General features: G+C 40.9%; 1 protein-coding gene across 3 annotated transcripts; it reads right to left on the bottom strand.

The window, feature by feature from the left end:
* Positions 1–7377: 7377 nt before the first annotated feature.
* On the bottom strand, positions 7378–21124 carry mfsd1 (major facilitator superfamily domain containing 1; the record flags this gene model as incomplete). 3 transcript variants are annotated; one of them, XM_083886526.1, is made up of 17 exons in its annotated part: positions 7378–7437; positions 8451–8556; positions 13260–13326; positions 13518–13565; positions 13725–13837; positions 13953–14050; positions 14671–14827; positions 16668–16724; positions 17052–17163; positions 17397–17495; positions 18784–18886; positions 18984–19092; positions 19207–19274; positions 19820–19862; positions 19959–20071; positions 20183–20235; positions 20950–21124. In XM_083886526.1, 17 exons carry the CDS (start codon positions 21122–21124, stop codon positions 7378–7380), a joined length of 1581 nt encoding a protein of 526 aa, XP_083742652.1. The 3 variants fall into 3 exon arrangements, with proteins under 3 accessions (XP_083742652.1, XP_083742654.1, XP_083742653.1); XM_083886528.1 differs by lacking the exons at positions 7378–7437; positions 8451–8556 and adding an exon at positions 8850–10079 and having other exon boundaries at positions 20950–21110; XM_083886527.1 differs by lacking the exons at positions 7378–7437; positions 8451–8556 and having other exon boundaries at positions 13256–13326.
* Positions 21125–23030: the final 1906 nt, after the last annotated feature.

The following is a 23030-nucleotide window of genomic DNA, read 5'->3' on the forward strand; positions in this document are numbered from 1 at the left end:
GGCAGACGGTAATAAGATTTATGTCACTGAAAATATGGAGAAAACAGCAGCACAGAGCAGAAAAGTGAGCTTCCCTTTAATTGATGAGGAAATTTAAGTTTCATTTCTCAGAGTGCCCGTCACACACACACAGGTTCACACAGCTATCCTTTAAAGGACTCTACATTGACCTATAAAAAACAACAACAAAAACGTATTAAAGCTCACATAGAGTGGTCCTGTTGCACATATATGTTAGTTATGGAGGTCTACTTACATACATTAACTTGTTTTTATGGTCAAAAACCTCCTCGTTGCTGTAAACGAGCCGAAAGAAATCCTCTTTTCTGACGCTGTTGCCCAGCCGCGATATTTCAGACTCAACTCTCACACCCAGAAGACAGACTGTGTTGTGATTGGCCAATAGTGACACATTGGAAGTGACATATTCAGCACCCGCTCTCTTAAGCGCAGCTCCCCCCTCTGGAACGGTGGATGCATTATCAAAAATATCAAATCATTATCAAAACCTTGTTTTAACAGTGTTTAAAAATAGCTTCTTCACGACTCCCCGCCGCAGTCCCTTTTATGACTTTGACCCGGAGTCAGACCCAGAGTCAGAAGACACTGTCGCTCGTGAAACACCTCCACAATGGACGTTCTTCTTCTTCTGCGGTTCAATGTACGCAACTGGATGTGCCCGGACTAGTGCCCGGAGCAGGACGATCTGCTGTTCAGGAGAACCGTTTTTTTCAGAGATCTCGCTGAGCCCGAGATTACAATAAAACACAACGTTCTCAGCAGTGGCTGAACTGTTAGTTTACAACCTTCAGGGCTTCATAAACGAGGTAATGATGCAGATACACACCAAAAAACAGCGTTAATTGGAACTTCCGGTCTAGGTCCGCTTTAATAACATAAATCATGCCCAGTTAATGCCTTATCCTAACAATAACCTAACCACAATTTAAACCTTAGCACTAAACCAGTTACTCAGAGATGAGGATCTGACTCCAGGTTTTGGTCTCCATGAGGACTTTTGGTCCTAACAAGGTCAGTGTTTATGCCAGGAAAGAGGTCCTCATAAAGAGGTATACAAGGATAACACACACACATGGCTAAAATGTCCTCACAACATCCAAAAATGTCGTCACAGTGATGGTTTAGATCCAAAATGTCTCCCCACAGCCGCACACAAACAGCTGCATTAGACTTTGGCGCCTTAGCTATAGTTTGACGACGAGCAAGGGGGTAAAATATCCAATCAGGAGAAAGGGCCGCATCGGTGGGGATGCTTGTTAATCGCGACATTGGAAATCAATTTACATGTGCGGTGTGTGAGAGCAGTAATATGGAAGTCAACATTTACTCTTGTGCCCGAGTCCCTGGTTGTATAAAAAAAACAAAAAACTGATAGATTTTACTGACGTGCTCATGCGATTACATGATTTAAAATGCTATTTTCTCTTAGTGTTATGGGTGTGAAGCAAAATAAGTACTCTCTCCCGAGGCGAATGGGCGTGTGTGTGTGTGTGTGTGTGTGTGTGTGTGTGTGTGTGTGTGTGTGTGGATATTGCTCAAACCTTTGCCAAGAGAAGAAGGTAAGAAAAGCAAGAGAAAGAGAGGGGCAAAAAAAAAAAAAGCACTTAAATTTGGAGACTTAAATTGACTAAGTGTCAAAATGATAAACTTTTATTGAGTGAAACTGCAGTGAGAGGGCAGCTTCATGCTGATCTGATACACACACACACGCAATTTTAGACACCAGAACGGTTAAAATGGAGGTTTACATCACACAAATAGATATAGATGTATAGATAGATACGAGGTTCAGGTCAGTGGAGAGACATGTTTATAGGTTTTTTTCACGTTTTAAATCCAGCGATCAAACGATCAATCAAGCTTACACAGCAGAGGTGTCAAACTCGTGGTCCGAGGGCCACATGGGGCCCAACAATCAATTAATCGATTACTAAATTAATTGTCAACTGTTTTGATAATCGATTATTCGATTTGAAGCTTTTTTTCATCATTAAAACAAGATTTTTGATTGTTTCAGCTTCTTAAATGTGAATATTTTCTTCGTTACTTTGCTCCACATAACAAAGAAATCATTAAAATTTAATCATTTTGGTTTGACATCATCATTTCCAAGTTTGACAAACACTGATCAACGTGTTTTTAACATTTTCTGACAACGATGCATCGATTAGTCGAGAAAATAATCGACAAAGTAATCGATTACGAAAATAATCGTTAGCTGCAGCTCTAGTATGTAGCCCACCACTTAATATCATGGTATAATAAAGCTTAGCTCTTTCTTTAACCATATAACAAATGTATTTGAGGCACAGCTGCCAGTGAGGTAATAGAACATAGACAGAATATTATACTACATATATTTGCTAGCAATATTATCATTATTATTATCATAGCAACACTAAGACATTTAGTTGCAATTATTGCATTATTTAAGGTATTATTATTGAACATTAACTCATAAATTTGTATTTTAACTACACTTGTAGATGATATTATTAACTTAATGTCTGTTTTTGATATTATTTTACTAATAATACATCATTCCATTATAAAAGTACTCCTATGTGTATTGTGTTATAATTTTATGCTCATATTGAGCACCCAGAACGCTCTAGAGCGGCCCCCACTCATTGGCCCTCAGGTCATTTGAGTTTGACACCATTGGTACAGAGTTGGTGTTTTGAGCTGACGAAAAAGCTAAATGTGCAACGTGTGACGAGGGAGCGAGAGAAGAGAAGAGCACACGATTAAGAAGACAAGGTGAGAAGCGTAGACGTGGGCGAGGTGTGACGACTCGAGATGAAGGAGGTGTGCGAGCGAGAAAACCATCATACATGCAAAATGGAACACTTGGAAGAAGTCCTCCTGTTACTATGAACCAGTCGAGAGCTGCTCTGTGAGGGGAGGGAAGGGGAGGGGAGGGCTTCCTTTAGCGATCAGACACTAGGCTCTCTCATTTAGGATGGAAATTATGAGGATATATGTGTATGTGAAGATGCACACGTGTGAATTCAAGCATTTTAATAAGAAAAAAAAAAAGTCCACTTTATTCTCTGTGTGCAAAGAACCAGAGCACACACACACACACACACACACACACACACACACACACACACACACACACACACACACACACACACACACACACACACACACACACACACACACACACACACACACACACACAGAGAGAGATAAACATGGAGAATATACTGTATATGTTTTCATCACATAGAAACAGCTATCTGTCAGTGTGCAGGCTCATCTCACTGCTGCTGCTGCTGCTGCTCTGAAGGTTATTATGACTCAATCGCGGGGCGTTTTGAGTGAGCCGCTACAAACAGCACTCAGCAGAGCTCTGTCCCAACAGAAAACGATAATGCACTTCTGAAATATGACACCTTTCCCCTGCCCCGTGACACTTCCACTGTGCACGTTTCCTCGTCTATACATTATATGAAACGCTCCATCGCCAACTCCCACAGTTTGTGGAGGGACGATGATGCGCCGAGCGACAACAATGTTGGATTTCTGCTCCTGTCGAGCACGAGTTCATCTCGTAGGCAGCGGCAGCACGGACTGGAACACGTTTGCCGTGTGCTGATTTAATTAGGAGCAACGAGGGGCTGCGTGCGCGATATTGATGAAAGGATTTAAAGATTCCAGCTGCAGCTGCCGCGTCAACAATGTCACCTGTAATGTGTATTTCACGCTTAACCCCATTAAATGTGACCCATCCTTTGGCGTGCTCTTTAAATAATCTCCGCGTGGCCATAAAACCCTGCTACGGCATTGATTACAGGGTAAGAGTTGAATAGATTAATGTGTTTCTCAGGTGGCTGATGCCTGAATCTGAATCACTCATGCAACACGGCCTCCGTATCCAATCACCTGCATTTCTGCCCTCACTCATATTTCACTCAGCAATTATTGGTAAGTTCCTCCCAACAGTGAAGCCATGTTGTGCATGTACTTCCTTCCCCTGGTCTTTACATGAAACCTCGTAGTGGAGATACATCAATCTGGAACCTGTCCTTTTTTTTTAGGGGGGGGGGGGAGGGGAGGGATAATGAATTTCAACTGTCAAGGGAAGCAGCCGATGAATTCTAAACGAGAAAAGTTTAAGAGAACATGCAGAGTATGTGCGATTACATGTGTCCCATTATAATACACTGTACTGCAGAGTCGGAAGAAAAAAAAAAAGAAGCCGTCTGTGATGGAGCAGTGCTTTCAGAGCTCGTGTGCTCAATAACCCCTGCTGCCGATAATGCGCAACACTACATCACTGGCATTAAATATTCACAAGCTCAATACAACCAGGTGAACGTGTGCACCAAAGATAGAGAGAGAGAGAGAGAGAGAGAGAGAGAGAGAGAGGCGAGTCACAGCTTCTGTTGAAAATATACGCACACATGATTTACATAAAAGGAATCAATTAGACTATCTAACTATCAAAGTTTATAATTTGTCTCTGGAGGAGGAGGAGGAGGAGGAGGAGGTTGAATATGTGTAGTATTTATGGGACCTGTTCAGCTGCTGTCATGACAGGAAGAATAAAAAGCTAAAGTGGCCTCAAGCCAACATTTAAAAGCAATTTTCCTAAATGAAATGGAATTCAGTTAAAAGTGTTATTTGAACGGGGTGAATGAGAGAAGACATGATTAACTGTGGTGGGTTGTCTCTGTCCATGGTGCTGATTCTTCTCTGCTCTAAACCACACTGAGGAACAGTTGCCTCAATACCGTTTCTTGCAGATGTGAACTACGGACACTCGTATTATATTAAGAGAGCAACAAATATGAACGTCAACTTCCTGCACTAAAAAAAGACCAGAAAGTGAATTACATCATTGCAAAAAAAAAGAGCGAGAGAGAGAGAGAGAGAGAGAAGACGCCATTACACTGGCTACATGTTCACAGTTACGACACACTATAGTGTAACACACTAGTCTATTGTGGTGCATTTTACCTGGTTATTAATGCACAGAGCCAGGTGTTTCCTCTCCCGCGCCACAGACAGACTCCCGCTGCGCAGCCTCGCCTCCTGTCCCTGGTACATGCTTCTGCAAGGAAGGAACACCGGCTCAAGTTAGGACAGCAAAACTCTCCAAATATGAAATCTGCGGAGTGGCGTGGACAGCGTGTGCTCCTCGCTGTCTTGCTGCAGAGAGTGCGGTTATGCAGGATTTTTTTTTTTTTTTTTTTTTCAAACACGCATCAGTGCATGCATGTCAGCTTTACATGACGTCGCTCGTCGTTTGTCCTGCATAAACACAGTCCTCGCACGTGTGTGTGTGTGTGTGTGTGTGACGGATGCGACACTGACCTGTGCGGGCTGTTCCTCAGCATGGCGCGAGCTCTTCTCTCTCTCTCTCTCTCCGCGGTCACACAGACACACAAGAGATGAAGTGAACACTTGGGGTAGAGAGCAGCAGGAGTGGAGAAAGAGAGAGAGAGAGAGAGAGACCAGACTTGGAAATGTCTCGCAGCCAATGGGAAAGCTGCGCGTGCGCGCGTCTCTGAAGGCTTACGGCGCACACGCGCGCGTGCGTTGTTGGGGTGGGGGGGTGTCACGAACTTGGCGATGGACTTTTTTATCACAGCATTAATAATACATTAATTCATTAATGCGCGGCATCTCTGTGCGTGCGGAAGAGATCGCGCTTTTTTTAAATGCGTGGCGGTGTTTTAATCTACATGTAGTCAAGAATAAAACATGAACGAAACATATCTCTCTGGAGAGTTTGTGTTGGTGATTATCCAAATGACCAAACCATCCCGGCAGCAGGACTTCACAATAATTATAATAATAATAATAAGTCCTAGAATGATCCTCCAGTCAGTGTCCTCGCTCCAGGAGGCTCGTCATCTTTGCGCAAAGGCTGGATCTTGGTTCAGGAATCGGCGGAGATGTTGTTGGTCTTTACGCACACGCAAGCTGTTTAATATCCACTTACTCTGCGGCCTGTTGTTGGTCACAGTGAATTTCCTGGTCCCATTTGTGATCGTGGTCACCTGTTACTGCTCCATGATGATAAAGGTGCTTAGTTATTGCAGGGCACTCTACCGCCAGGACTGCGCGTAAATACGCGTAAAAACGGTTCACTCTGTTGGGAGGTGTGGCTGATATAAAGTCGTATAAAGTCTGGAAAGCCTCTCTAGTTGAGTCAGTGGGGATGAGAATGTTGGTGATCCTCTGCTCATCAGAAGCTGCGGGCCTGGTTGTGCTGGAGGAAGGAGAGAGTTGAGCTCAGCGTGCGCCACAGGAGGAGGAGGAGTGTACTATACTGGCAGTAAGGATTACAGCAACACAGTTTACAAGCTGTGTGTGTGTGTGTATAAGCATTTGTTTTTATATTTTTAAAAAGATATACATGTACGTACTCAAACTGATGCCCTGTTTGCAATTTAAGAATATTTGCTGCTCGAACTCCCCTGCACCAAACTCCACAGAGAAAACAATTGCAAAACCATGGCACACAGGAGTCCTTGATCCACTGCTGCCTCTATAAGTATGTACCTATGTGTTATCTCTTGACTTAATTGGACAAGTGGCACAATCTTTATCAAAAGAGGCATCTGGACCAACAGCTTCTATTTCCCTGTGAGATAATATCACTAATTCTCAGTATGGATTTTAATGCAGGAAAGTGCATTACAGCTGGAACACCTGTCTAATGTAAATAACTTTCTGTTTGTTAAAAACAGTCATTTACCTACAAGTGACATTAAACATATGTGGGGATTACTGGCCTTGATAATAAAAAAACACAGTCAATACTCATCCAATTAACTCCATAATGAGTATAAGGACAGTAATGATAGCAAAGATTATGCCATCACAGTCTATAAGTGGTGTTTAAACATAAACATATGGATCTGGCAACATTAAACAACATCATTTATTCTTTGTGCTTATTTTTAATGTATAAAACACGAGTGATCAGCAAATTAAAGTCACTCACTGATTCTGAGCTGATAGTGTGATTGCTGAAGGTCTCTTATCTAATAACCATGCGATATTAAGCATTTGTGGGAATTACTGCCATCTATTGTTTTAAGAGTCCTTAAAGACCCTAAAACGAAACAATACTTGGCATTTACTTTTTAATTAAAAAAAAATCATAATAAATAAACACACCCAAAGTGAAGGGCAAAATAAAGCTAAAAAATGATATCTCAGTAGTGACATTAAAGTTACAAAGCGAAGCACCCATCCAAAACATTTCACCTTGAAGGTTTAAGTGCTGCATTTTAATAATAAGATATATTTTATTTATTTGTTTTTAGTGCATATACTTGCTGGAGCCACAGAGCTACAGCGCGGGAGGAGCAGGCAGACGAACGATGGAGGGCATCATTTCAAAACACTCCTGTGGGCAAGTGATGACAGATGGGTCGAACAGTGGTCTGGGAGCTGAGAAGAACAACACACACACACACACACACACACATACAGGTTAAGTCGAGAGGAAACGGGCGAGCACACTTCCAGTCCATCAGGTGATTGTGTTTAATAAGCAGCAGAAACAAACCTCCAGACGTTCTCTCATTTAAAAAATAAAGCAATAACAGAGTAAAGATTAGTGGATTAGGATGAGTGTTTGAATTGTGTTCCAAGTATAACCTTTTCTAGTACAAACACCAACTTTGTCAGGACCAGTGGTCCAAATGGGGACCAAAACCTGGTCCTAATGACGCAAAAACCTAATTTCTTCAGGTTAAGTTTACAGTTAAGGTCCAAATAGCTGTCTGTGTGTGTGTGTGTTCTTGTACTTGCGGCATACTGAGACCCAGTGAGGGTTTTTAACCAACAAAGTGAGGTCATTTTTATGAAGTGAGGACATTTTGGCCGGTCTTCACTTTGTTGTCGTTCAAATCACTTCCTTAGGTTGTAAACATGCTATACTCTGTTTTTAACCGAGGTCCTCAATTTGGTACAAAAACCCGTTTTCCAGCCCAGGTGTTTCACACACGTTTTGCTCTGGGGCTCCACCTGCAGACATTTTATGGTACTGCACACAGTAGTTCTTTATGGATGTAAGATAAGATAAGATAGTCCTTTATTCATCCCGCAGTGGGGAAATTTACAGTGTTACAGCAGCAAGACAATAAAGAAGGATAATAAATAATAAACATGCATTACAAAAAAAGAGATAGAATATATAAAGTACAATATATAAAGATATTAACACTGACTATAAAAATAGGTTTAAAAATAGAATGTAGAATGTACATTATAACAGGTCTGCAGAATATACACAGTATGCACATGGTATTTATAGTGTAAGGAAATGTCATTCATGAAGTAGATATTTGTAATTGTGTTGACTTATAAGGTGGAAATGATGGTTCTCACTTTGTCAGCAACCCGGTCCTCAGTATGCAGCAAGTACAAGAATGTGTGTGTGTGTGTGTGTGTGTGCTTACCTGTGTTCCCAGTCTGGATAGATACCGGTTGCGTAGGCCAAAAGCAGACATTGGTGCTAATCTGGCAAAATCACCCTCTGTGAGTTTACTGGGCCGCCTTTTATACCTGCAGGAATAATAATGTGGCCAACTTTATCACGGCTAATATGTACAATTATGTAAATATTAGCAGCAGGATTGATCGCATGCAGCCTGTCGCTAAAGGCCAAGGACATAAATTATCACCATAGAGTCTAGACGCCGTGGTAGCTGTGCCCTACATTCAAAAATAATGTTGTACAATAACAGACAATTACAAGGGTGTGAAAGATAGTCTTTAATTAAAAGATCATCGTTCCATTAACAATCTGGTATCAAATATATTACGTCATATATACGTAAGTGACGCAAGTGGTTTTTTTTTAATCTAATGTGCAATTTTCTTCAATTTCCCAATCGTACATCCTCATGCACACAGATCAACAACAACGAATACATAATATTATTATACTGTATATTCTCGACGATACAAAGACCGAGCTGCTGTTATATCATCGTAGTGCAAATTAAAGACACAATGAAGTGAGCGGTGGCTCTGTCTGTCATTTTAAATGTGAAAAAAAAAGCTACTGACCCCAAGTCTCTCAAGTGCCATTTTTTGTGTGAAAAATTTGACTAAAAACTCATTTGTCTAACTGAGGTAGTGACTGTAAATCACTCACACAATAATCTGCGACTGATCACGACACACAGGGAGACAAACTCTGGAACGGTGAAGTTAAGAGGAGTCTTTTTTCAGGGGTTGTAAGCAAAGAACGTGAGAAAGTGCTTACAAAAATGAATTACCTGAGCTTGATAAATGAGCAAAATACTGTGATATGCAGAACTGAATATAGAAGAGATCACATTAATAAAACTATGCATATTAATACAAAATTTGCTCAAAGTCGGACTTTTTCTCTTTTCTTATTGTAAAAAATATCTTTAACTTCCAAAAACCAGAGACGAGCAGATGAAGGAATTAAGAAATAAAAGACGGCAGCAATAATAATAAAAAGCATTAACACTAAAGTGCTTTGCCAACACCATATAGAGTCAATGAGGCACATGATTAAAATTGGATATGAACTCAGCAAAGAAGATTTCGCTTGAATTACTTTAAAATGCTGACAAATGTCACGTAAATAATTCAACGATGAGGTTTTTTTTTTTAATACGGAACCAAGTGAAAAAAAGAAATATAGGTATAAAAAAACATGGCAGTAAAAAGTTATGTACATATAAAAAGAAACCCTAGGATCCGAGTCTCATCTTCACTCAACTTCATTGAAACGTTTTAAATGTGTAAATGTTCATGCGTTCCTAACTCTTTTTAGTAACTGAGGAAACTTCAGGCCGAAGCTCAAAAAACACCCAGGAGTCAGTGGAGAGTGAGAGGTAGAGATAAAGTCAGTGTGAGGCGTCACTGTGTCCTGATACGGAACAAAAGAAAATGATGTGATATCCAGGGTCAGACAGTCAGTTCAGTTCAGGTGGGAGGAGCCACAGATGACACAAGCTCAGTCCTGCCCCTTGGCAGTTGATTGACAGCTTTGGGGTGGACAGTGCAGCCATGTGTGTTCCCATCATCATCATCATCATCATCATCATCTGGAAAATATCAATTACAGCACGGGCCGGAAAATATTAGTCAATCAAGATAAGCCATATATATATTTATATAAAGTATAATGAATTAAAGATGAGACAGATGCACAGTGAGATGGAGAAATAGACAGTACTTATCGTTCCACCTATGCTTGTTTTTGTTTTTTTTCATTTGCGGGAGGATATTTTGCGTTATTTCTCGAGATTATCACAAAGCTAATCGTCACGCCCAGTCTCGCGAATCAAATACCTAAACCAGGGGTCTGCAACCTTTAGGATGAAAAGAGCCATTTTGTCGTCTCTCCACCCAAATAAAATTCATTTGGAGCCGCAAAAAACACACACAAGATGAAGATAATAACACGTATAAAGTTTTTTATACAGACAAACTATATACAATAGTAATAGTCTCTTTCATTTATGACATTTAAGAACTAAAACATGTTCAGTTTATACCCAACCTCTAGACCCCGTAGACCTGGTTCTTCCATTGTTTCATTGTTTGTGGCAAATTAAAGAAATAAAAAATTAACCCATTGAAATAAATGAAGCAAGTATGTTGTTCATGCTCGGGAAAAAGGCATGTGGATCCAAAGATGGACAGGACGCATCCAAACATGTACTGAATATTGAATTTTACGTCGACGTTGGATGTGATGCACAAGATATTAAAACACTTTTATTTGTCGCCTTGATCTCTAAAGCTACAAGGAGCCACTGCAGAGTGGCTGAAGAGCCACATGTGGCTCTAGAGCCGCAGGTTGCAGACCCCTGACCTAAACCAACCAACCTCAATTGCTCCAGTCAAAAATTCAAAGTTCTGACTTGAACCACATCTCACCCAAACCATCAGACAGACAACGACACAAAAGAGCCAATATATAGAAATTTAAACCTGTAACCAAAATAGATGTACCCATTTGGTAAGATAACATGGAAACTACTTCATAAAGCAATAAAGTGTGCTAAACAAGTAAAGTAAAGTACTTTTTTGACACAATTTAAACCTAATAGAACATATAGCACTGATTAGAGCTGGGCAATATATCGATATTATAACTATATTGTGAAATGTTGTTATTGTGATTGAGATACTTATTCTGTGATGAATTTTCCTGGTTTTAAAAGGCTGTAGCATTGATCATCATCGTATTTATTTATTGTTATTCTCTGTCATCACAGCAGATCATCTACCTTCATCTTGCCATATCCCATGTGTCCTCTTCTGTTACACCAACAGTCCTCATGTCCTCCTTCAAAACACCCATGGACCTTCTCTTCTAAATATACCTTCCACTTTTCCTCCTGCCCAGCAGCTCCATCGTCAACATCCCTTTGTCTCAATATAATCCCTATTCCTCCTCTGCACATGACCGAACCAGCTAAACCTCGACTCTCTTACTTCATTTCCAAATTCTTCAACCAGAGCCGTCCCTCAAATATGCTCATTTCTAAAGGCCACATTATACTTCTCCGACTGCGTAATGCGTTATCCGTCTGCGTCACCACGTAGACCACTCGAGCCTTTATACTTCTGCGTCATGGTGAAGGATAGGCGCTGCAATTTCCCGCCCGATCAGTAGGGGTCGCTGCGCAAGGTTGTTGTGCTTTTGGCTACAGTGAGCAATGGTGTCGGAGGGAGAAAGACTGTTGTTGTTGAAACAGTGGCCGTTTCTCACTTTTCTGTGTCCCGGAAAGCAGTTTTAAGATAATTTGAGGCGAGAAATTGGCCATTTAGAGTCTAAACATGTGCTGTGTGTGTTAAGATATGACGTATTTATAGTTCGGCAGCGACGAAGTCGGCGGGGATCAGCTCCGCCCTCTGTGGACGCTCGGTGCTCACTGTGAGCCGGCACAGAGCAGCTTCGCTCGGCCTGTCCTGAGGACCAATCGCAGCTCTTGCCGTCTCCGTTGTCCCTTGACAGAGTGACGGACACTTAAAAAATATTCCGTGCAGCCAGAGACGACGCAGAGACTCTACAACAGGTTCTGCGTCGACGCAGAGCACTTTACACAGGAGTATAAATTGGGCTTAAGTCTTTCCTGGTCAGTCAGCATCGTCAGCTCTGCCACCTCCAGCTCATAGAGACCTTTTTAGACCCGACACCCGTCTCCACCCACTCCACCCTGCCTACACTCTCTTCTCGTCCTCTCTTGTGCTCTTTGGATGGTTGACCCCAGGTATTTTAACTAATCCACTTTCACCAGCCCTACTCCCTGCATATTCACCTGTCTCACTGTCATCCACACACAGGTATTCTGTCGTGCTTCCACTCACCTTCATATTCTTTTCTCTCCAGAGCACACCTCCACCTCTGCAGACTCTCTTCCACCCACACCCCTACTATCACTGCAGATTACCACCACAATCATCATCTCCATAAAACATAGTGCACAGCGACTCCTGCCTGACCTCCTCTATCAACCTGTCCATCACGCTGCTTTCTCTTCTGACTGACAACTCAACATTCACACCTTCAATTTCCAGCTTTAAACTCGCGCTTAAAAGGCAAAAGGCACTTGAATAGGAGGCGAAATGTCTCGATTTAACACCTTTGTATCAGGGATAAATGACAACTCATTCACCCATCATTTTAGAAAGAACGTGACTCATTATCACCCGACACGAGCTCGCTCCAGTAAACTGTTAAAACTGTACAGCTTAGTGAGGCATGATTGTGTAAATCTGCATGCGAGTCATGTGGTTGAAGCTGTGATCAAAGTTCAAATAAGGAAACTATCACACTTACTGTATCAGATGTTTTTTTTTTTTAATCTTTTTTATATAGTTTTATTGTATGACTTGTTTATTTGTGTTGTTTGTATACTTCCTACAGTATTTTATTGTTGTATTGTTTGTTCTTAGGTCTATTAGGTCACACATTTTTATATTTTATTTGTTTCATGTATCTCTAATGTACAGCACTTGGTTTCAGCCCTTGTTGTTTTTAAAGTGCTTTATAGATAAAGTTGGATTGGATTGGACTTAAAATCTGTGCTATTCCGACTGTATAGTGAGGCAGGATTAGAAGAAAATATAAAGTATTTATTCACTGCAGTAGATTATTTCGACTGCAGCAGGTCCAGCTAAGGACATAATCCAGTAAATTAGCGCAGGAACTCCTAAAATTCTAATTAATTGTTGGGTAATTGACTGAAGAGTCGAGGGTCAAAGCTACTCACTCTGCATCTGAAGTGGCTTCTTTCTGAAGTCTAGCTCTGGCTGCTGCTGACTGGTTCAAATCTCCGCCTGGCGCACAAGAGGAAGGAGGAGGATGTTTATTAAACAGTAAAATGAGGATTTAGCATAAGTGAAAAAGAAGAAGAAGAAGAAGAGGGCAAGACAGGGAATCAGTGACAAGACGGGAAAGGAGGAGTGAGCATTTGGTCTGAGAGTTGAAGATGAACGTCTACTGAACTAAGGCCCCGTTCTTCCCTTACCTCTGAGATAATCTACGAAGTACAGCATCACCACTGCCATCAGTGCCACTGCAGGACGGAGAGGAAAAAACAATTTAGAAAAATCACAGATACCGTTATTCTAAAGTGTCTAATCAGAGTTTAAAAGACTATTCTCACAAACACACACACACACACACACACACACACACACACACACACATGTACTAAACAGACAAAAATACTGACTGCATATGCAGGCACAAAAGAAGACTTCTAAAACCAGGTATCCTCTGGTGTCCAGTATGGCTCCAGCTGCCATGGCGATGAGAGCGAGTCCCAGGTTCTGGATGGACTGCATGCTGGAGGACAAAAGGCAGAGCTCAGATCAGCGTTGATGCAAAAGTGACAACAACTGGCTGTTGTACGAGTTTATGTGTTTTTGTGTGTCTAACGGCAGTTATTGAAAGTGCATACAAGCCATAGGCAGTGCCCAGCTGATGCTCAGGAACCACAAAGGCCACCATGGGCCACAGAGCACAGGCCAGTAAGGAGTAGGAAACGCCCAACAGGGACTGGAAAACAAGAACACACACACACACACACACACATACACACATCCTCTCATATCAGGGTACTGTGAGAACAATTGTATAAGATGTATAATATGCATTTACAACATCCTGTTGTGGAACCTGAGTAATGATACAATATGATAAGTGTTTTGAAATGTGGCTGAAAGCTTGATTGACAAATTTCTTGAAAAAAATTGAAAACTTTGACTATTTATTCTTCTTCAGCCTTTAATTTCTTGCACAATTTTACTTCAAAGGGATTTCCTTCCATTTTACTTCTGTGTTGCTGGAAGAGTTTCTGCACCTTGAATCGGCCTTTGTGTACAGAAAATTGTCTTGTAAATTAAAGTGCTTTTACTTGCACTACCAATGCAGACTAAAAGTTACACTGAGCGATGTAAACACACTTCACAGGAAAAGGAAAATCAATGCGTTGGCAACTACAAGCAGAAAACTCAGCAGAAACTTTAAATGCCTTTTGAGTGTGAAAAAAATTGCCTTGACAACCTGAACACTTCTATCATCCCTTGTACACCAAAGGCCTTACAGATCATTTCATCCTGTTATTGTTTATGAATGTGCAAGTTAACAAAAAAAAAAAAGTTTGCCAATGCCATTACCATGGCGATCCATGGGTTCCAGAAAGTGAAGGCCAGCATCATGTGTGCGGCGAGCGTGGCGATCACGGCGATTATCACCCACACTACATTCCTTCCCGTTCTATCAACCAGAAAACCCAGGATTGGAGAGGCGGGGGCTGAGATGATGTACACAATACTGGGGAAAGACAAGATAGTGGGACGTAAGTGTTGTGAAGCTGAAGAGACAATGAAAAATCCACCTGCACGTTAAATACGTCTGACATTTCTAACTTGAATCTGGAGTTTGAGTTTAATGACAGTAATCTAGAGACGACCGCTCTGTAACAATCAGTCTCTGCTCCCGACTTGATGTGCTGGGACATTTATCAGCCGTCAGATTCCACTGGGAACCAAGGAAATGTCATTTCTCAAATATGCGACACTTTGAATAAGAAACAGGGAAGACCCCACAAAAGTACTTCAAGACACATCAGTAAAAGCAGACTCTAATAATTTCAGTGACTTAAAGGTGATGCATGTAAAAGAGACATTAAAGGTGAAGTAAGTAGTTTATAGTGCCATCTAGAGGAGAGGCTGAAATTTACAACAAAGACCTGCTGCTCTGCTCACCCCCTCCCTTCCCTGAGCGCTACGGTATCCTCAGCCGGTCAAATGTCGTCCTCGTTGTCTTTCTCCGTGTCAGCAGATGAGGTTCGTGAGGCGAGGGAGAGGGCGAGCTACCGCGGCCGTAGCAGACGAAGCGGAGAGAGAGGAGGCGGGACTTCCGCTACAAGTAAAGAGACGCTTGATTTGTTCTCTCGCGTTTGTCCTTACAGGCTCCGGTAGAAACATGGCGTCTCGCTGCTAACAGTGGCTATGCAACCGCGGCCCGTGACCATGTTATTTTACATGACTTTTTGAAACACTAAGAAAATGAAACAAAAACTATTATACAGCGACTAGACAATGCAGGAGCACATAATATGTATAAAAAAGTGGATTTTGGGTCATATAAACCCATAAATACTACACAGTGTCCCTTTAAATGGCCATGATGTCCAGAGATTGAAGAAACATGTTTAACTGAAATGCAGGGCCCAAGTTGCATTTATGTTTTCGTCTGTTGCGCCACCTACTGCCACCCACCCAATAATGCAGCTCATAGCACTTGGATGCTAACAGAGTGAGCATAGAGCAGCTAGCTGCTAGCATCAGAAATATTAATAAGACAGTGGACGTCCAATGCCGTTAAATCAATACATCAATATCAAATGAAATTCTTTGGAATCAATACTTCAGCCAAGTTTTAAGGGGTCATATTATACCCTATTTCTCCAAGTTAACCTAGTTCCCTGGTGTCCTAATGAACATGTCTGTGACATGCTTTGGTCAAAATACCATAAGAATGAAGCACCACAGCAGTTCAATCACCCTGCCAAAACAGCCCTGTTCAGAACGCTCAATTAGTAGTATCTCTTTAGGTCCACCTTAAAAAAAGTAAAAACAAACTTAAGGGACAGGAAATGACATCAGCCACAGAGGCTACTGGGAGCTAACAGCAGTTAGCATTTGGAAAAGTGATCATTTGCAGGCTCTAGCAGGCACATTGCCATCATATATAACATGTATCCACTGGACAGATAAATCCTCTGAGGCTGGAAGTGTAGAAGTCAAAAAGTTGATTTTGTTTTTGTTTTCATGGTCCGTTATTGCTGTCCTGTCAACTCCTCTCATCGTGCGAGAACGCACCACTGCTGCTCTAAAGCAGACACACATTCACTTTCAATCTCCGCCTGTTGATGACGCGTGAAAATTAACTGTCAAATGTTCTAAATAGCAGACGGTGGAACATTAATGTACAAGTACTGAATGTGTTTTTCCAGTTTAATGCTGGACTGAAGTGTTCAGTTTTTTTCAGAGAATCTCGTAACCACGCTGATGCATTATGGGATTGTAGTGAGTCACTGTTTTGTACGTATTTTATAAATACATCACCTTTAAAGTCTCAATGTCTTATTACAAGTGATCTGAATTACCTGTTGACAGCTCTAGCTTCAGCCGGAGAAAAGTTGAATTTTTCAATAAAGAACACCCTGTAAACAAGGGGGAAAAGCAAGAAAACAAGATAAAGGGTTCAATCATTCAGCAAGAAAAACTAAAAGGATAAGTATTTACTAAACACTTGAGCATATTGAAATAATTTGAAATTTAGCTCTAAATGAAATAGACAATGAATACATAAACACCGTCTTCACATCTGTTTTCAGACCATTTCCTGTGACTCACATTTGTCTAAATAAGACCTCAACACAAACAACACAAAAAAATATCCTCCACAGCTCGGAAAAGATAGTCTTCAACCACTAAAGTGACATAACGACATGTGAAAGACCACAGGAGGAAAGTTAAAAAGTACTCACTGGCCCAGTCCAATAAAGGGGAAAATGGCGACATAGTAGCACACACAGATGATGAAGATGAGCCACAGGGTGAGGGGGAAATCTTTCACATCTGTCAGCTTGATGACTTCACCTTAAATGCAACAATAACACACATGCACATCAACGTGAGACCACTGTTTTATTTCGACGTCTTTTGAGGAAACTTTAAAGCTCTAAAGGGAATACATTTACTAATCTACCAGATATTAAACTGTTCCGTAGACCAATATCTACCAATACATTTGAGTGTTGACAGCATTCTCTGCTCTCCGCTGACTGTTGGAAACATTCTGGGAGGAAGTATAAAGTTTTCATAATCATTACCCGTTTTGCCTTGTTCCTTTTGGAGGATCCTCTCAGCTCGTTTGTCGAGGAACGCCAACACCAAGGCGCAGATGAGTGAAAAGAGGCAGGTTACAGCAGCTTATGAAAGACGAAGGGGGGAAAAAAAAGTTAAACACAACAAATAGGGAAGAAGAAAGTAAGAAAATTCAAGTCTCTGTCAAGTTTTGTTGATAAGATAATCCATAGGTTCAAAGTGAGATACCTTTTTTAACAGCTCATTGATTTTGTATCAGATCATATTGACTTATCTCAGATAAAAGTGTAATGAACAACGGAAGACAACAGCTTTGAAGAAAACAACTCAACTGTACAAAAGTGTAAGCAGTTTTAGCTCAAGTCAGAAGAAAACAGGGAAGTTCATTTCAGGCCCAGGATTTTATACATCAATTCGGCAAATGAACAACTAGAACAAGGAAACGTGATAATTATGTAAACCTGGAATGCTATGTGTATTTACAGTATACAAATATATACATATACATATATATATATATATACTAGTGCTGCGCGCGTTAACGGCATCAACGTTAACGCATGATGCATTTCCATGACGACTGACCGGAAAAAGACGTGCGCGGCGTCATGTTTACGTGACTCCCGATTGTTAAAATGAGTCTCTAAAGTAACGCAAAACTTTAAAAACAGAGGCACACATACGCAGTACACAGGTACGCTGGTTATTTATAGCGCTGCTCTTTTCGTTTAATAAACAGACCACTCCAGTTCGACTGTAGGCGCGCTAACCGACGCTAAAAGGAGCTAATGCCTGGACTCTGGTGTCGCGGCACGTAAACGGTCAGTCATCATGGAAAAGCATCATGCGTTAACCTAGTACCCAGCACTAATACATTAATACAATACACTTCAATCATCATGCAGAAGCCCAGCTTCCCTGGAAGTGACAATTTTCTCACCGCAGTGAAAAAAAACTATTCTGTGTCGTCCCATAGAGAACAATTGAAGCTTAGGTTTAATGAAGAGGCTGCTACGGGAAAGAGCTTGAATCTGAACAAACGAAACACTAGTTCTAGCCCAAGTTTAGTACTCAACTGTAAATACAACACAGTGCATATATGACAATACTTTAGAGGAAGCTGAGCTTAGAGAAATCGCCACTGGTCAAAAACAAAAGACAAGAGCTCTCACTTCTCCTAACCGGGGTATGACTCATCTGGAGCATTCAGCAGCACTTTTGCTTCTCTATGTTTCTAAACCACTTCTCTGTGCCTCAGTTAAAATGTGTTATCTGAAACACAGACATGATCATAGAAAGAGATGTAACCAGAGCTTTAATGTGTAACATTTCATGAAGCCTGCATACTCCCTTTACCAGCTACAGCACAGGTGTGTGTGTGTGGACACTCACCTATCATGAGCGATCCGCCCAGTGCAGTATATCCAGGAGAGCCAACGAGGCCTGCAACTTTGTTGTACACCCAGCCCATAATGTTCATGTTCACTGTGCTGCCCTTGAGACGAATAAAGAGCAATACGTTTGCATTGGACATTTACGGTACACAGTGTACAGCGGCAGGATCATTCGCCATGATATTGTGTTGTCCTTACCAGTCGAGCCATGCTCAGCTGAAGCCCAAACACCAGATTCAGCTCCTTTCCTTTGAACCAGTTGACTGCGTATGTGTTCTGTGCCACAGCCAATGACTCTCCACCAATGCTACACAGAAAAGATGAAGCGCAATATGAGCCTCCGATTTTTATGAGCCTCCGTCAGTTTGCAGTTAAATATCTGTGACATTGAGGTTCAGATTAACAACATTTGTTTTTTTACCCAAATATAAAACGTCCAGCTTCCATCAACCAGAAATGATTTGTCAGAGCTCCGGTGGCAAATACTATCTGTGAAGTAGAGAAAATGACAAACACATTAAATCCCATTAATTTATGTCACGGTTTCAGGTTTTAACAAGTTCAGTTTTAGGCACTTTAAAACTACATTTAAAGCACTTTTGAAGCAGCCATCGTTTCTTTTTCCAAGCCAAAATCTATATCTAATCTGCACAACAACAGGGAACCAACATGCTGTAAAGTAGTATAATTAAATACATGAAGAGACATAAAAACAGAAAAGACATAAACCATGTGTATAGACAGTGACATCTGATCCACAACAGGGCTCCAGAGTCCAGACTAACATACTTATGTGAATGATTGCAAACAAGAATAAAGTCTAGGTCAATGTTTGTCACTATTTGCCGTGTAGGGTTTTTTAACCTGGACTGAAACGCGTCAGGAATCGCATGGTAAAATGTTAATTTCCCAATAACTTAAACTCAAACTAACATAATTTTTCTCACAAACAAATACAATACAAATAATTTTTATTTCATGTTCCCCTCATCATAAAATATATTTCTCATGAAGATATATGAGAGTAAACCCACCTGTCCCGCACAGACAAAGACAGAAAAGATGATGGTTCCAACTCTGTTTCAAAAAAATAAAATAACAATGACCAAGACTCAATTTCACTTTCACTTGTGATGATTATGAAACACAATGACATGTTATTTCTTTCTCTACCTGATGCCAAAAACCCTGTCCAGCAAGAAGCCTCCAAAGAAGCACAGCACCACGTTGGGCCAGGAGTACCAGGCGTAGAGCCGCATGAAGCTCTCAGTGTTCAAGTTCAGATCCTAGTTCAAGTCCAGTAGGAAACAACGCGTCAAGACTTAAAATGTACGATTTAAGATGCGATCTTCAGGAGTCAATTGACAGAGTCGCTGCAGTTGAAGAGGGTGAAATACCTGAAGGACTTGAGTTTGAAGAGAAGCGGGGTTGTCGTAACAGAAGTAGCTTCCTAAAACAAATGAACTACTATTAGCATGAGCAACAATAGCAACAATCCCTTTCCTTCCCTTACTTCCTCCCTAACAGTTATAAGTTATTAATTAGGGATGTCCAGTATTATCAGCATGATAACATTATCTCCAGATATTGGCTTTAAATTGTGTTATCAGATATTGGCAAACGTCAAGACCTGTCAATATCACTAACGACAACAACATTAGGCTAAATAAGCTGCTATCCCCTTGACTTCCATGCTAGCGCCCTTTACAACTATTGTTTTTTTTATGTTTACATATTTTACTCAGTGAATAAAAGTATATCTACATCTGCTGCAACATTAGTAAGCAAACTAGTACGTTAATTTCACTATAGAAGAGACAAAATGAGGTCATTTAGTCACAAAAACCCACATTTATCCACCTATAGTTGTGATTTGTGTATCAAAAGGCTGGTTTAGCTATCAAAGCTAATAAGAAGTGATAAACAATGGCAGTGTAACTCCGTGTAAGTCTCAGTATGTGGTTTCCTCAACATTTAGGGAACGTTAAGCTTCTGCTGCTTAACCCTGAGGGAACGTTCTCGAAACTTCAGCTTTTGTTTTGGTTGTTTCTAAATAAATAACCCCAGGAGAACCACGGGCTAACGTTCTTTAAACGTCTTGTTAATGTGAGTGAAGTCTGTGTGGCGTTGCCAGAAGAGAAGTGGAGACTTTAAAGCTTCTCACCGAATCCCAGGAAGCACATGAAGACGAGGACAACCACTCTGTGCAGGAGGCGGCGGGGGTCGCAGATGGCCGGCATCGGTCCCGGTCCTCCTGCCCCTGTCTGCGGCTCTCCGTCACCGCCAAGCCGCTCGTCCTCGTCTCCTAACAGACTCCGCCGCTCCTCGACGTCCGCCATGTTTGTTTGTTTTGGGATGTGAGGAGGGAAAAGTTGACGGCAACAGGGAAGACACGCGCATCAGATCACGTGACTACACTCGCCGCGTCACGTGGCGCCGGTCATGCTGCATTCACGCGACGTGTGCAGAGTGGGAAAGTTCGGCCTTTTCCGGAGCTGCTCGTGAGACGTTTTTGGTCACAATCGAACACTCCTTCCGACTCTGGAGTAGCATGTTTTTAAGTTGCTGCACATTAATTTAGTAACATTTTGCATCAACTGAATATTTTTTCTTAAATTATACGTTGTGTTATTTCCTTCTTGTCCATATAATAACACAAAGCATCAGTTTTCTGGTACAAAACACATTAAAAAAAAAAATCTGAGATTTGAACTGACTTGAATACTAATATTGCTCACATAAGAAATAAAATAAAATAAACAACAACATAGTAGAAATAGTCGACTATAAAAAATGTAATAACATACTAACATACATTACATAATATAATAAACTAAATATATAAAAAGAAAAAATATTAAGAACAACTAAATGATTAAAAAGGATGTAATTGACATAATTAATGAAATAATATACACATATCAGTATTCATACTGATAGTATTCAGACACCCTCACACATCCATCCATCCATATATTATTCATTCACCCACAGGCATGATGCCCACATGTACACAGTATACAGTACTTACAGACACACATATAATAAATCACTGGCGTCTTGAACTCACCACCGCAGCCCAATCTAAATGACCAGCCCCACCCCTTTGGGAACTTGCTCCTAGTATTTGAATCTGTTTATTCATTCTGTTTATTACTTGTTAGTCTCTGGAAAATGGGATAACCCATAAATAAAGGTTAAACAAAAGTGATGACAATTGTGCCCCAAAAGTCAAAGGTCAACTTCACTTTGACATAATGTTCTGCAAATGCACTTATCAGTCTGTATGTGGAATGAATAAATTTATATTTACTTGAATGAATTTCTTAAATATAAAATAGGCCGTATGGATGTAATGGCATACATTTAACCACAATGTGCTTACTCTAAAGCCAGCCTGCACTAATAGATGATTTGTCATGTAGCTTATAAATGTAAAGCTGTAACAAGATGGGATGTCATGGCTTAAAATACAGTCATAAAGCCACGTTTTGGCGTCAGTGACATGTTACTCTGACAGATAAACTGTACTTCTGTGTTTCACCGGGTTCTCTTGCCACATCTATAACTGTCATATACGTATGATATACCTATAACTGTATTCATACGCTCCCGTATTTTTCTGTCCCCAGCGTGTGTCTATGTACATCGTGCGAGGCAACACTATCTGCGGGGGGTTTGGTTTAATTCCCATGAATGTCATTTAGAATTTCTCATAATTCACTACTGCAGGGTCATCTGTCAGAGGATTTAATCTGAGGGTGACGAATGGTTCATCCCCTGGCTGCAGTCACTGCTCCGACTGCACTGCAGCTCATTAATTTCCCGCCCAAATATCAGCCTCTGTTGTAGCCGACAGTGGGTGGGATGGAGAGAGAGATCATATTTCATTATTACATTAATCAGACCCACATGCAGACATGATTATAAATCAGGTTGGAGGTGACATTAATCCAGTGCAACCAGTTGGTAAATGCCCTGAAAACCCATCTTTCCAGTGTTGGGGTGAAAAAAAATTTCAATTTAATTCACTTCTATATATTTTGTCTCGTCTTGTTTAATTCAAAACTCCATCAGACACCACTGCGATATTGTGAGCTATATAAATGATTTGGAAAAGCTTGCAGCCTTGTTAGATTCGGTTTAAATTCAGCATTATCGAACACAGCGATCTCCAGCAGAGGACGTCTATAATTCCTGTCGGTCAGTTGCTCAACACTTCGCTTCAAATGTGCCTCGGATACT

The sequence above is a fragment of the Microchirus variegatus genome (genome assembly GCF_963457635.1).
Source record: "Microchirus variegatus genome assembly, chromosome: 3".
In the NCBI taxonomy this organism is placed as follows: Eukaryota; Metazoa; Chordata; class Actinopteri; order Pleuronectiformes; family Soleidae; genus Microchirus; species Microchirus variegatus.